This window comes from Aegilops tauschii, chromosome 4, assembly GCF_002575655.3.
Source record: "Aegilops tauschii subsp. strangulata cultivar AL8/78 chromosome 4, Aet v6.0, whole genome shotgun sequence".
Classification (NCBI taxonomy): domain Eukaryota; kingdom Viridiplantae; phylum Streptophyta; class Magnoliopsida; order Poales; family Poaceae; genus Aegilops; species Aegilops tauschii.
The window spans coordinates 491303475-491318683 of NC_053038.3; the positions used below are offsets into that span (position 1 = coordinate 491303475).

The 15209-nt window shown below is 43.5% G+C and overlaps 1 protein-coding gene across 1 annotated transcript; it reads right to left on the reverse strand.

Moving 5' to 3' along the window:
* Positions 1–1901: 1901 nt before the first annotated feature.
* Positions 1902–8972, reverse strand: LOC109737925 (NAC domain-containing protein 105). Its single transcript, XM_020297044.4, has 4 exons — positions 8754–8972; positions 4673–4858; positions 4288–4559; positions 1902–2809 (listed from the first exon to the last, which is right to left on the reverse strand). Exons 2-4 carry the CDS (start codon positions 4833–4835, stop codon positions 2141–2143), a joined length of 1104 nt encoding a protein of 367 aa, XP_020152633.1. The 5' UTR covers positions 4836–4858; positions 8754–8972; the 3' UTR covers positions 1902–2140.
* Between the last annotated feature and the right edge of the window lie 6237 nt (positions 8973–15209).

The window sequence follows — 15209 nt, forward strand, 5'->3', positions numbered from 1 at the left end:
CGGACATGACGAGGAGCTCCGGAATGGTCCGGAGGTGAAGATCGGTATATTGGACGAAGGGTATTGGAGTCCGGAATTGTTCCGGGGGTACCAGGCTATGTCCAACATGTCCGAAAGGGGTTTCGGAGGCCCCGACAAGCGTTGGCGGGCCTTATGGGCCAAGGGGAAGGGGCAAACCAGCCCACTAAGGGGCTGTGCGCCTCTCCCAACCCCTCTCACGTAACGTGGAGAGGTGGGGGCGCCTCCCCTAGGGTAGCCACCCCTCCCGGCTTGGTGGCAAGTTTCCCAGGGGTGGGGGCGCCCAAACCCATCTAGGGTTTCCCCTGTGGCCGCCGCCCCTCCCCTAGGGAACCCTGGGGTGCCTCCTCCACCCCCTTCCCCCTATATATAGTGAGGGAGAGAGAGAGGGCAGCCGCACCCCTGGCCTGGCGCAGCCCTCTCCTCCTCCAACTCCTCCTCCTGCTCCGTAGTGCTTAGCGAAGCTCTGCCGGAGAACCACGAGCTCCATCGCCACCACGCCATCGTGCTGCTGGAGTTCTCCCTCAACTTCTCCTCTTCCCTTGCTGGATCAAGAAGGAGGAGACGTCCCCGGGCTGTACGTGTGTTGAACGCAGAGGCGCCGTCCGTTCGGCGCTAGATCGGATCTTCCGCGATTTGAATCGCCACGAGAACGACTCCATCAACCGCGTTCTTGTAACGCTTCCGTTTAGCGATCTTCAAGGGTATGAAGATGCACTCCCTCTCTCTCGTTGCTAGCATCTCCTAGATTGATCTTGGTGACACGTAGGAAAATTTTGAATTATTGCTACGTTCCCCAACACAAACGGTCAGTGCTGACCGAGTAGGTGGGCCCGGGCTATGCCGACGGGCCTCATAGGCGTATCTCGAGCGGTCCCGACGGCCTCGTGTATGCCGACGGCCCCGTCGACATAGATGGATGTATGCCGACGGCTTTTCTACGCCTACTGCCTGTCCTTGGCCGTCGGCATAGGTCCATCTATGCCGACGGGGGCCGTCGGCACAGATGAGGCCATCGGCGTAAGCAGTTATTCTGGTAGTGATTGGTTCGAAGATTGAACATGTCCACAGCTAGAGCATTTCCATCGACCTCTTCATATTCTTAACAAAGTGGTCGGAGCTGCCAAATAAGACATTTGATCGAAAGAGTCCATGGCTGGACAAATACGGCAAATACGACTGGAAGAGTGGTATTTCAAAGGAAAAAGAGAGCGGCCCACTTCAAAATATATTATGTTTTAGGAAGTACTCCTGTGTATTAAAAATTTCTAAGTTTCACTATTGAAATATAAAGATTTAAATTCTTTGACTTTGACTATGTATATATGTTTGTTTATATATAGAAATAAAACTGAAGAGACTTGTAAATTTTAGAAATGGAGGAGGTACCATGTATCTTCATATTGCTAATTACACCATGCACCTTTTCTTCCGGGCATTGGCTATTCATTTGTTGCCTGAAAATCCAAATTTTAATTTGTGGTAGTGGAATTTGCATGAAGCCCCGAGGCGGGCGGGGATGCCGCATCGAGCAACAACGAGGCAAGGGACACCGACAAGCCCGAGACAGGAGTGATGCGGCAGCGACGCCATCGATGGAGGGGAGTCGTCGAAGGTTGATGGGTTCAGTACTTCAGTTAGAGGGAGGCCGAGGGAGGCGACAACACGGTGGAGGCATTTCAGCTCAGCAGGGCAGGACGGCGCCCGACAGTGCTTGCTGGCCACAGTGGCCGGGAACGGGTCTAGGGAGGGAAGAAGATACACGAGGAAGAAGACTGGGTGTTGGAGGATGGTAGCCGTAGGATTCACATCGTAGGCTTCAGACATAATTGAGGTAGCTAGCGTGTTATGTACCACCCAACTTCGGGGATGAAGCCAGACAATGAGACAAGTTACCCATCATTTTAGAAACATGAATGCGGGATATCAAGCACATAGCGATGCCATGCATCTTATGACTCTGCACAGGCACAGATATATAAAGTTACAACATCACATTTGAGGACATATATAAAAGAAGAAATAGAGAAGAAAAGGGACAACAAATTATGAACTTTCAGCTATAACCATATATCATGGATAATCCACGCATCCCGTACGATCTGACACGGCCCTTTCTTCATCATTTATCAAACACGCAGATCCCCAGGTCGCTGTCGACGCCGGCGCCGGCCGAGCCGAGCAGCCCCGTCCACCTCTCCATCTCATCCCTCCCGTCGCTGTTGAGAAACAGCAATGCGGCCATGTCGTCCTCGTCGCGGTCCAGCTGCGCCTGCGCCTGCGAGCTCGCGCCGGCAACCGCAGCCGCCGTGGTCGCCGCCGTTGCTTCCAGAGCGGCGCACTCGCCGCCGGGGCTGAGCTGCGACGCCACGAATTTGTCCAGAGCCCTCCAGTCCGTGGTGGCCGCATTGTCGGCGTGCGCGTGCTTGCGAGGCCGACGCCTGCTGCCACCGGAGGCGGCGTCCTCCTCCTCCTCGGGCGCCCTGGCCTTCTTCCGCGGGAGCGGAGCGGACGGGCTCTCGAGCTGCGGCAGCTCGACGAGGTGGCTGGAGGTGTACCGCAGCAGCGCGGCGGCGCCGTCCAGCTGCTCCGCCTCCTCCTTGAAGCTCGCGCCCCTGCCCATCTGCGCCGCTGCCGCGTACGTCGACGCCATGTTCGGGTCCGGGAACGGCGCGCCGGACATGGCATTGGCCTCGTTGTAGGAGTAGTTTGAGCCCCATCTCTCCATCATGCCCCGGTTCGGGTACGCCGTCCTCTTCTTGAACGCCCTGCACACCACCCATCCTTCTTCCTGCATACACACATATGGACACTACCAACAAGTTAGCTAGATGTGAAAGAGATCTGCAAGCTTCTGAAAATATTTGCAAGTGAAAGGAATCTACTAAAGTTAGCTACCTCTCCACTGTGTAGTGGAGCCCTGAAACTTTGGTTTTCTCTGCTAGTGAGTGTGGCATTCTACAATGCATTTCATGAGTAGTGCTAGTCCTAGGCTCCTAGCTAGTTGCAGACAGCATGTAAACAATGGCACGAGCGTGCTAGAATGTTCACACTGGGAAACCCTAGACCAGTACATGCATGCAGCATGCGCATGCATTTCTCAAGGAGAACTCCAAAAAGGTGTTTGCAAGTGGCATGGTCAGGATGGCAACACCGGATACATGCTGGCTGCATCCCTAGCTTTATCAGGAAGAGTAGAAGACTTTGGAAGACTCGCAAAAAAGGAGCTTATCTTGCTGCCGGTGCTTTGGTACGAGTGATGTGTTTATCTCTATGGTCCATTAGTGGTGCTGTGCTTGAGTTAGAGTACATGCATGCGCCTGGGCAGACTTGTGAGTGCTACTTTAGCAATAAAAATCCTTGTCTATATATCAGATTATATTAAGTCATTAAGATTTAAGATATGTTTTCTTTTGTACGTGCTTATTCTTTTTCCCCATGAGTACGAATCAAATATATATTCCTGATAATATTTTGAGGATGCATTTAAATCAATCGTCGTAGATTTCATGTTAAAAGTGGAAAAAAAATCTTAAAAAGTCAAGTAAAATGCACGAGTGAAAAATTGGGTTTTATTTTACATAAAAGATATCACACATTTTTCCCTTCTGAAAAGCATGAAAAAATAACAATTTTGGTGAGTGTAATATTTGTCCACAACCATATGTTGCATGTAAAATTGTAAAATCGATTACTGATTTTAGATGGCTAAGATCAAATGCATCCCAACCGAAGTTCTTTTTCTTATTTTTTTGTACTCATATAGTTTCTTTAGGTGAAAGAAAGAAAATCAGTTAATTGGTAGGCTAGAATCTAAACTACAGTTCTTAATCCGTTCGAAATTACTAGCTACTCAAACTTTGACCTAAGTCAAACTTTTTAAAGTTTGGTCAAGTTTATAAAAGATTGTTAATTAATATGTACAACATTCAACATATATAGTATAAAAATATATTATATGATGAATCCAATGAAACTATTTTTTTGTCGTAAATGTTGATATATTTAGACTTGGTCAAACTAAGAGAAGATTGGCCTAAGAGACACATAAAAATTCAAAAAAATTGGAATGGAGGGAGTAGAGTATCTATTTGAGTAACATTCATATATTGGTTGGTTGCTGTGGACCTACCAACTTCTTAATGTGGTAACCTAGTTGAAAATACCATTTGGTTGGGAATGTGAAAGCTAATTTACACTCTACATTTCCTTGATCAAAACGAGCGTTGGAAATGGTAACAGGAGTACAGTAGAGAGCTTGTAGCTTGCCTGCGGTGGTGCGTTCTCGTCAGTCTCGAGGCGGTACTCGTGCATGATCCAGTCGGTCTTCTGTCCGTTGGGCGCCCTGCCCTTGTAGAAGACGAGGGTCTTCCTCATGCCGATGAGCCTGCTCCTCTCGTGCACCGCCTTGTCCCTCCCCGTCGCCTTCCAGAACCCTGCCATGGTTGCCCTGTTCGTCCTCGTCCCCGTTGGGTACTTGCGGTCCTTGAAGCTGAAGAAGTACCACTCGTTCTGCTCCTCGTACCCGATGCCACAGTGCTCTTCAATACATTCAGATAAATTTGAGCAAAAAATTAGGACTAAGAACTGTGAACCAATGTGCATGCACGACATATGTCAGGTCATATATAAAAGAGTTGTAGAGATAAGGTACCTGTGAGATCCCATGGCTCGATGCGGTAGAGATCGATGTCGCGGATGACGTCGAGGTCGATCTTCTGGGAGGCCACCTTCTTGCGGAGGTAGTAGCCGACGAGCTCCTCGTCGGTGGGGTGGAACCTGAACCCAGGAGGGACGCATGATTCCATGGAGTCCATATGATCAACACCACCACCACTACCTGCGCGCATAGGTTAGATGTGCATAAAATTCAGCAACTCCTGGATCGGCCTACGAATGATATAGCTCGCGAGTACTAGTAGTACTGGCACTAGTAGTATAAACAAAGAAGCATGAAAGTGCTCGCGTGAATCATTCGATGCTATGCAAGCCTGCATTTCTTTATACTGCAAAGGTGACTGCAGATAGGGGGAGGTTCAGTTGCAGCAGAAGGGAACAGTGGTGTTGACAGTTGGTTGGGTGTGGATCGGTACTGAATGAGTAGCATACAGACTGAAGTATAGTATAGTATTCCTATGTGAGTGTGTGTATGGGTTTCAGTGCTTTGGTAAAATTTAATCGAGCCATGTTGGGGTTCTGTACTCCAGTTTATCGTATGATGATATACTAGTATTCGTAGGGCAAAGCCTGAGCATGCAAGGGGCAGCATGCAGGGAGGGTTCAGACAAACGTGGGAAAGTTACAGGCCTGTGAATGATACTGTCGACTGTTGGAGTGTGGAATGAGAGGGCATGTGGGCTATAGTCAGCAGCGAATTATAGCGGCAGGAGGATGTGGTCGATCTGGTCTAACTTAACGGGGAGTTGGGATGAGTGAAATGAAAAAAAACCTGAAATGTATATCGATATACTATATCACATCAACATAGTGTATTGTTTAAGATAAAATAGCTAATAGGCTAGTTAGCAGCAAGTGTTAATGATTCCCTACTCATCTCGATTGATCATAAAGCCCTCATGAAATGCAATGCACACAACTCAAGCACAATGCAGAGCCAGAGGCCTGTAAAGAAATGCTACCTACATATATTGTGCTTTCTTGTTTTCTTGCAATTTAACATCTAGACTAGTGCAAATACTGCAAATAGAGAGGAACGAGAGCGACGGAGACATATAGTCATTCCCACAGAATTGACGTGCATAGAAAACAGGCTAGCTTCCTCTTTCCAAACCAGCTATCAGTGTACGATTGAGTAGCCAGTTTGCTCTGATCAAGAGCACTTGCTATATAATAATGGTGCAACAAAGCACGTCTAACTAGCTAAGATGGTGCATGCATGGCTAGTTCGTTCTCAACCAGACCTAGCACACAACAGGCCGGAGCGCACGCGAATTGGGAAAATGTGCAGTACTAAATCTTGGCACGCTGAGGCTGTGGGGCTGGAAACTGAACAAGGAAAAAGCAGGGCCGGGAATAAAAACGTGAGGATCGGAGACGAAGAGAGGTCCAGAAGGAGTAGAGGTAATGAAGGCTCTTTCTCGGATCAGGCCTGCAAAGCGCAAAGGAGAAGCGGCTAAAAAGCCACTCACTGGAGTGGAGTGGACAGTGGAGTGCTCCGGCTGATAGCCAAAGCATGCGAACGCAAAGAAGAGAGCGGAGGAAAAGGCGGCAGAGGCCAGGGGGCGCACACGACCACCGGTTGGCTCCCGCCCTTGCACCGCAGCACGGCCTCTGACCTCCCTGTCCCTTTGTCGAGGAATTCCACGGCACACCCAGCGCGCGGTGACCCTTCTGCTGCCCAGATGCGCTCATATTCGCTGCTGGAGCTTCTTGCAACTTGCGGCTCAACAGTTGTCTGCAGTGCCCACCGTACCGGGCTACCGGCCGGCCGGGAGACTTTGTGCTGGCTGGCTAGGTAGGGCATGCATGAACGCATGGTACCTTCCCTCCCTAGTGTGGGGTGGATCAAGAAGAATGAGGTCCAGGGAGGGAGATCAATCATTCCCTGTGTTTCGCCTTTGGCTTCTTGTGGGGTGCATCACTCACTGTCGCATCTATCTTGCATATGAGCATCAGAGACAGAGAGGAAGGAGGGGTCATCACTACCGGATCTCCTTCTATATTTTCTGTCCCTCTGAATTGAGAAAAAACTAGTCGAGCGGGGGACGAGCCACGTGGAATTTTAGTTAAGATTGAAACGACTGTGATATAACATGATTTGCTACTACTAACTAGAGTCAGCAAGGACGTATACAACCACCAAGTCCTTACACTGGGCTACAAACCAATTCTCAAATCAAGAGAAAACAAAGAAAAATGAGAAAACAATCTATGAAAGAAATTGTATGGAACATAAGAATTTCAATATGTTCCGAGCGGGACTTTAGTTTGTAGAGATCAGGAGCAAAAAATTTCCATTCTTTAACAAAATTAACATAAGCTGCATTTTTGTGTGCGTGGCAATACAAATTTCTGTAACAAATGGGGTAAGAATTGGCAACAATTTTTTTATCCGTGGCACGCAGAGCATAATATGTTCTATAAGAAGTGTACAACACCAATAATCTCATAAAACACCAAAAAAAATAGCCTAACGGCATAAGACATGTCTAATTGATGTTTGGAAAGTTGCGGCAACCAACCAAACATGTATATACTACTCCATCCGGTCCAAATTAAGTGTCGTGGCTTTGAACTAAATTTGAACTAACTTTGGTTCAAAGCTCGGACACTTTTTTTGGATCGGAGGGAGTAGCTTATTATGAGATGTTGCAAAGTAACTTTAACATTTTAACACTCACCACCTTAAAGAGAATCTAAGTTGGGTTGCGGAGCAAAGAGGGGTGTGTTGCTTCCTTAAGTATGTGCAATGATTCATGTTTGAAAGTGTGCTAGATGTGTGGTAAATGCTTGTGTGTATGCTGAAAAATGATTTATCATCCTTTTCATGTGAAAAAAATGAATTCATTTAGTACAAGTATATGATAAGTTGTCAGGCTATATATGTTGTGAACTTTAGGTATGCATATTTAAATTTAAAAGGTTAGGTGTATCCTGCTATACATTTTTATTTAGCATTAACAAAAAAGGGATGCTTGGTTGAAACAAAATGCCGACACACTCTCCATTGATGGAATGTTTGGAAATTTTATGCACTTGAAGTAATCGCATGAAGCAAACATTCTCCAATTCTAATTTGAAATCTATGCTATATAAAGACCAATTTTACTTTAACAAAAGATTTTTTTAATTTAAAGCACATGATTTTTTCTTGGATCGTTAGTATGACCTCAATCCATACACCTTCAAGAGTGACTGCCCATCCTAACAGAATAGCCTTTTCTCATTCAAGAATAAAAGAACAAGTATATCATGGTCAATGCATACAGACTGTGCAATATATATACTAAATTCCGGTTCAGTAAAAAGTATATGTTTGCACATCAATTAGACCACCTTGTATAATGAAGGATCTAGGGGGGAGGGGGGCACCTTGTCAGGACTAATTTCTAATTTAGAAGAATAAGACACCTAGGTTGCAACCACGGAGGATTGGACCTAGTGGGCTGGCTGCATACCTCTGTAACTCTATGGCCGGATCTATTGGTTCTGAGAGTATCCTAGTTTTAGTATGACAAATAATCTTCAGAAGTGCCAAGTTGTAGGAAAAATTATAAAAACTTCAGTTGATGATGGGAAAACTATGGGTATAATGTAGGGAGCAACATGTATTGTGAAATTGTGCAACACTAATCATATGGAACTACCTCAAAAATTCCAAATAGCATGTATGTGCAAATTCAGTAATATTTAACTGCCCTGCCCAAATACCCCGTGTTTCTTCGGACCAGAATGCAGTTTTTTGAAGATTAACGCCCATGATATAAGTTGAAGCTTTTGAATCCATACACACCAAGACCCACTGCAGCGAGATATTTGTATATCTTGGACGACATATGCATATGATATGAAAACGAATACGAAGAAAATCGATTAGCCCCAAGTGAAGAGGAAAGTGGCCAGGGAAGAGGGTAATTAAAGACACCACACACACCCGTACGTATACCGCCACGGAAATTGCTAAACGAAGAAACAAAGATTGGAGATCGATGAACTATGAACACGCAAAGTAGCCGGATTGATCAATCAGTAGCTTGATATGCATACACACTCACCTCAGACGATCAGCTACGTGCTCTAGATCACAGAGATCGATCAGACCTCGATCTCTTCTCCTAGCTAGCTTGGGTCGATGTACTATATCTTCTTGATCATCGGCGAGAGTAGGCTATAGCTTGTGTATGTAGGGAAGAAGAAGAAGAAGAAGAAGAAGAAGAAGAATGAACAGGTTGATGAGATCGAGGTGCGGTGAGGGAGAGGCGAGGAGGGCTCGCAGGTATATACAGGCAGGATGAGAGAATGGAGAAAGGAGGGGGAGAAGGTGGCGAGTATAAAAAAGGGAGGTCGGGCTTCCCTTTCCGTCGCGCGTGGGCAAGGGGAATGAGCGCCTGTGGGACCCCCTGGCCCCACCGCTGACGTCACGGACCCTTCTTTGCTATTCGATCTCATTCTCCCGGCACTGTGTACTGTAGAGTGCAGTACAAAAGGAACAGAATGAGCTTAGCCGTAGCTTTGTCTATTTGTCTTCGAGCCATTGGCATGATAGATCCACTGTACCTTACCTATAGCTCGTTGGGAACCATGGACTCTGGTGATGGGCTAATGGCCAGCAGTTGTCCACGTCCACTTTTGAAATGGACCTAGCTCTACCTCTACAATATACATAGTATTGTATTTGTTTGATAATTTTTGAAGACTCTTCAATATACAATACTAGTTTCTAAGGAGTTTTCACAGTCTGGTTTCCAATAAAACAGGCTTTCGCCACGCTTTTATAAATAAAACAATTCTTGCCGCGCATACTTACCATTGGCTAATTTGTACATGAATTGGTTACATGTTTTAATCGGTGTTGCGCACGCCCAAAATTTAGTGAGAGGAAGTGCGATGTGTTGGTTAATTTGGCTATGTTCAAATGATATCATGGCTGATCAAACGAACCTTTCTGATTCCTTGAGGGTTATCTTCTTGCCATTCAATCGTTTGCAATCTTGGTCTGTGTATGCTTCTGCGATCGAAGGTCAAGAAGCTAATAGTCGCCGATAGTCAACAACTATTGCTGGAGAATTTATGCCTCAACATGCATGGATGGCGTGGCCTAATACAATAGTACTCGCGTTCCAAACTGTCAAGGTGGTGTGCTATATGCAATCCATTTTTGGGTATCAGGTGGCATGAGTTCTAACTTTGTAACTTTCCAGGAAATGCGCCTTATTTTTGGGTACCAGATGCATGAGATCTGAAGGCAATAGTTTTTTTACTTTATCTAATTAGGAAACTGCGTGAATTAATTGGTTCAGCTTGTTTGAAATGCTAAAAAGATATGCAAAAAACCATCTAAAACCGAGAACATTTTACGGTTCAAGTACCATAACTGAGGCTTGAGGGTTCAAAATAGGCTTGCATTAGACTCCTGAAAAATTGACTAAGTTATCACATGTGCTAATGATGTTATGTCGCTTTATATTTAAGTGCCCACATATAGTCCTCTTGCTTTGCACATGTCCTTTACTATTATTTTTGGTGCGTGAAAAACCTTGAGACAAGTCAAATGCATGCATGAGTACCCACCCTACGGCAGGCTGGACTTTTAGCCGAGGTGGGGACATGCATAGGGTGTTATAGCATGTGGTAAAATGCTTTTCATCTGTGTGGTTAGGTTGGGTTTTGCTGCGGTCAAAGTGTATGTTCTTACCTATGGTACCACACTGTGTGTGCTTTCAGCTGTGTATAGGACCATGCTGCCCAATCGACAGATGAACAAGTTACTCAGTGTGTAGAGCCGTACAGTTGTCCAGGTATGATGATCAATCCTTTGTATCATTGCACTAGATTTCTCTGGTAAAAGATCACACTGCACTCCCATCAATTCTGTGGAAGATTTTGAGATGTAGAAGTTTGATTTGATGTGAGTATCACAACCACCTCAGCATAGCTACCTAGCTATATCTAGCTAGCAATTTCACATCACAGTCCAGTAAATTTCACTTCATATGTCAAGGGCAACGCAAACCAGCCGATCGATCTCATTAATCTCTTGATTACCATTCGTGTCCTACCTAGAAATTCGTGCTGTCAGCGTCGACAGAGCATGCACGCACCAAACTGATGAGGGACTAATGGCATCCGTTAGCCTTAGCCATTATCATTCTATTGATTATTTCCAGAAGCATGATCAATAGGAATTATGATGTCGATCAACACTGGGGCGTAGGCATGCCTTACAATACATGTGCTTGTGCTAAGTATGATACCACCTACTAATGTTAGGGCAACACCAAATCCACCCCTCATAAGGATGAATCAAATTTGGGTGCCCTGACATCATTTCGGTTCTCATTGCTTGCTAGTTGCTGATCAAAGGTAACATATATATTTACAATATTTAAGGAATTTAACACTTATAAATGTGTTACTAAATTATTGTGCATGTATGAATCGAATAGAGTTTGCTCAGCTTATTAGAGAAAAGCAAGCGATAAAGGACATGTGCACACTTATTTTATTGATCCGGTCTTTTTTCTATTTGTATTAGATACTAAAAAGTTAAAAAGGTTGGTAACAAGGACAGCCCCAAAACTTTCTACGTGATCTGAACAACTTTACACCAAAATCCAACTACAACTAACGGTATCATGAGCCAAGTCAATGAAATCTACAGAGTAGCTAGTGTGATATGTTGATCGATGAGTAATAAAAATGTGTCTAATTAAGTCAAAAGGTCGCACATGGATAAAGCAAGGTTTTTGTTTTGTCAAGCAAATAATGTTTAGTTTTATATTCCTAATAAAACATATCAAGAATATACTCCATTGAATTGTTCTCGCAACACACTAGGTACTACTAGTAGAATGCCCGCGCGTTGCTACGGGCCTTTTGTTGTATAAAACGCAGTTAGTTTTTGTCCCTTCTATCGACATCGCTTCAACACCCTTGTCGATAGATTCTTTTTGAAGGCCTAAATAATCCGTCTCAATCTCTCTCATACTTTGCAAACATAAATAATATAGAAACACACCTTATGTGTTATCATGCACAACAAATACATAAAGGATAATTATTCATATGCATCTCTTCTGATTGTGTAAAACTCGGTGATTTTTCAGTCCGATCCATCATAAAGCTTTGTCAATCGACATTTCGAAACATCATCGTAGGCCATCAGTTTTTATCTCTAATCTACAAAGTGAACATATATATATAAATAATATTGGTCAGATGCTAAATGTGAGTGAACTTCAAATGTGAGTAGGTGACCATTTTAGTCGGAGTGAGTGGTATCGTGCTTTTTAGTAGAGTGAGTGGCATTCCAATTTTCATAAATCGTAATCTCACATGTAAATCATTTGTTGTATTTTTTCTTCATAGATGAATTGTTAGGGTGTCTGATATTTTTCACTATATAAAAGTATGTGACATTTCTCTTGTAGCAAACAACTGCTTTCCCTGAAAAAAAGACACACCTTTCTTATTAAAAAAAGTAATTCTCTCTCTCATTCTTTCGCCGCATGACCCAACTCCTCTCCTCACTGACGTCGTTGCCATCTCTCCACCACGGCAGTTCCTTACCTCCACTCGTTTTACAGGGAATGATCTTGCTTCTAGTATCTTTCAGATTCTTCATAGTGATCAATAGATATAATTCCCAAGTGACTCAACAAATAAAGCTATGCTCCCCGGCAACAGCGCCAGAAAAATGTCTTGATAACGCACAAGTAGAGGGGATTGCAACAGTCTTCAAGGGTAGTATTTCACTCAAATTTATTGATTTGACACAAGGGGAGCCAAAAAATATTTGTAAGTATTAGCAGTTGAATTGTCAATTCAACCACACTTGAAGAAATAAATATCTGCAGCAAAGTGTTTAATAGCACTGTAGTATGACTGTTTGATAGCTGTGGTAACAGCAGCAACAGTAATAGTTTTGTAGTGATTGTATCAACAACAACAACGAAAGTAACTTAGCAAAGATCAATATATGAAAAACTTAGGCATCAGATCAGTGATGGATAATTATGTTGGATGATATTCATCATGTAAAAGTCACAACCTAGAGCGATACTCAATAGCTCCAATTCATCAATATAATGTAGGCATGTATTCCGCATATAGTCATCCGTGGTTATAATAAGAACTTGCATGGCATCTTTTGTCCTATCCTCCCGTGGCAGCGGGGTCCATAAGGAAATCTAAAGGACATTAAGGCATGCTTTTAATAGAGAACCGTAACAAAGCATTAGCATATAGTGATTATATGAACTCCTCAAACTACGGTAATCACCGGAAAGAATCCCAATTATTGTCACCTTAGGGTATGCGGATCATAACACGTAATAGGTGCATATAACTTGCAAGATAGGATCAAGAACTCAAATATATTCATGAACACATAAGGGTTCAGATCTGAAATCATGGCACTCGGGCCCTAGTGACAAGCATTAAGCATAGCAAAGTCATAGAAACATTAATCTCAGAACATAGTGGATACTAGGGATCAAGCCCTATCAAATTGACTCGATTACATGACAAATCTCATCCAACCCATCACCGTCCAGCAAGCCTACAAAGGAATTACTCACTCCCGGTGGTGAGCATCATGGAATTATTGATGGAGGATGGTTGATGATGACGACGGAGTCGAATCCCACCTCTCTGAAGCCCAGAACAGACTCCAGATCAGCCCTCTCGATGAAGAACAGGAGGTGGCGACGGTTCCATATCATAAAAACTGATGATTCTTTCTCCTTGATTTTTTCTCCACGAATAGGTATATATGGAGCTGGAGTTAGGCTTGCCGGAGGCTCCAGGGGCCCACAAACCTGGGAGGCGCTCCCTAGGGGGTGGTCACGCGCCTTGGGCTTATGGCTCCTGGGTGGCCCCCTCCAGCGGTTCTCTTCGCCAGTATTTTTATTTATTCTAAAAATATTCTCCGTAAGTTTTCAGCTCAATCCGAGAACTTTTATTTCTACACAAAAATAACACCATGGCAATTCTGCTGAAAACAGCGTCGGTCCGGGTTAGTACCATTCAAACTTGCAAATTAGAGTCCAAAACAAGAGCAAAAGTGTTTGGAAAAGTAGATACGTTTCGAATGTATCAATAGATGAGGTTAGTAAACAAGGTGTCAGACTTGCAGACTATTATGATAGTCTTAATGCAATGGAAATAGATTTTCCGAAAACACCATAAAATGATTTGATCATTACTTCGCTTTATGAAGCGATGCTCAAAACCAAAGAAATTGGGATGCAGAACCAACAAAAGTTGATGGTGAACAAAACAGAATGTTTTAAAAAGAAATGCAACACCAAGAGGAACAAGGGTGGAGCATCTTGCAATACTATATGTTTCTACTGCAAAAAGAAAGGACACTGGAAAAGAAATCACTTGAAGTATCTGGCGGATAAGAAGAATGCATTTGTCTTCTGGTAGAGGTATAAAAGTAATACAACTGAGGAATGTTCGCAAGCTGAGAAGAAATGAAGTCGTGATGCGTCGGGAATGGTGATGGGATCGCTGCTCAAGCCGTTGGTGTCATGTCTTTGAATTTACCTTCAGGACTGATTTTAGAACTAAGTAATTGTTATTTTGTGCCAAACTTATGTAAAAACGTTATCTTCTGGATCATGTTTGATAAATGATGGTACAAGTCAGAGAACAATGGTTGTTCAATATATTATAAGGATATGATTTATGGATTTGCACCCATGCATGATCAATGGATTATTTATATTAGATCTTGAGCGTGAAAAGGTTGTCTATAAGATTAATGCTAAATGTCCTAAAAGACTGATAATACCACATACATGTGGCATTGTTGTCTTGGTCATATCGGAAAGAAACGTATGGAAAAGCTTCAACATCATTTGATTTTGAATCATATGATACATGCGGAGCTTGTCTTATGGGTAAAATGACTAAAACACCGTTCACTGGTCATCGAGAATGGGCGTTTGAATTACTGAATATAATACATAGTGATGTATGTGGTCCAATGATTATTCCAACGCGCGGTGGATACTTATACTTTGTAACCTTCACTGATGATTTAAGTAGGTATGGATATATTTGCTTGATGAAACATAACTCTGAAACATTTGAAAAGTTCAAAGAATTTTCAGAACGAAGTTGAAAATCATCATGGCAAAAATATTAAATTTCTATGATCTGATTGTGGAGCAGAATATCCGAGTCATGAGTTTAGCAAACATCTAAGTGATTGTGGAATTGTCTCACAACTTACTCCTCCAGGAACTCCACGAAGAAACGGAGTATCTGAAAGGCGTAACCGAACTTTGTTGGACATGGTGAGGTCAATGATGTCATTACCGACCTGCCTTTATCATTCTAGGGATATGCACTTGAAACAACAACATATACACTAAACATAGCACCATCCAAGTCTGTAGAGACAACACCATATGAGTTATGGAATTGGAAGAACACAATTGGTCACATCTCAAGATTTGGGATTGCGAGACTTATGTAAAACGTTTGCAGCCAAATAAGCT

What these genes read in the sequence shown, in the direction of transcription:
- LOC109737925 (XM_020297044.4), bottom strand. Translation starts at nt 4,835, where the DNA reads ATGGACTCCATGGAATCATGCGTCCCTCCTGGGTTCAGGTTCCACCCC. An exon ending in CGAGCCATGGGATCTCACAG is followed by an intron (nt 4,560 to 4,672) that starts GTACCTTATCTC and finishes AATGTATTGAAG; the next exon opens with AGCACTGTGGCATCGGGTAC. An exon ending in ACGAGAACGCACCACCGCAG is followed by an intron (nt 2,810 to 4,287) that starts GCAAGCTACAAG and finishes GTGTGTATGCAG; the next exon opens with GAAGAAGGATGGGTGGTGTG.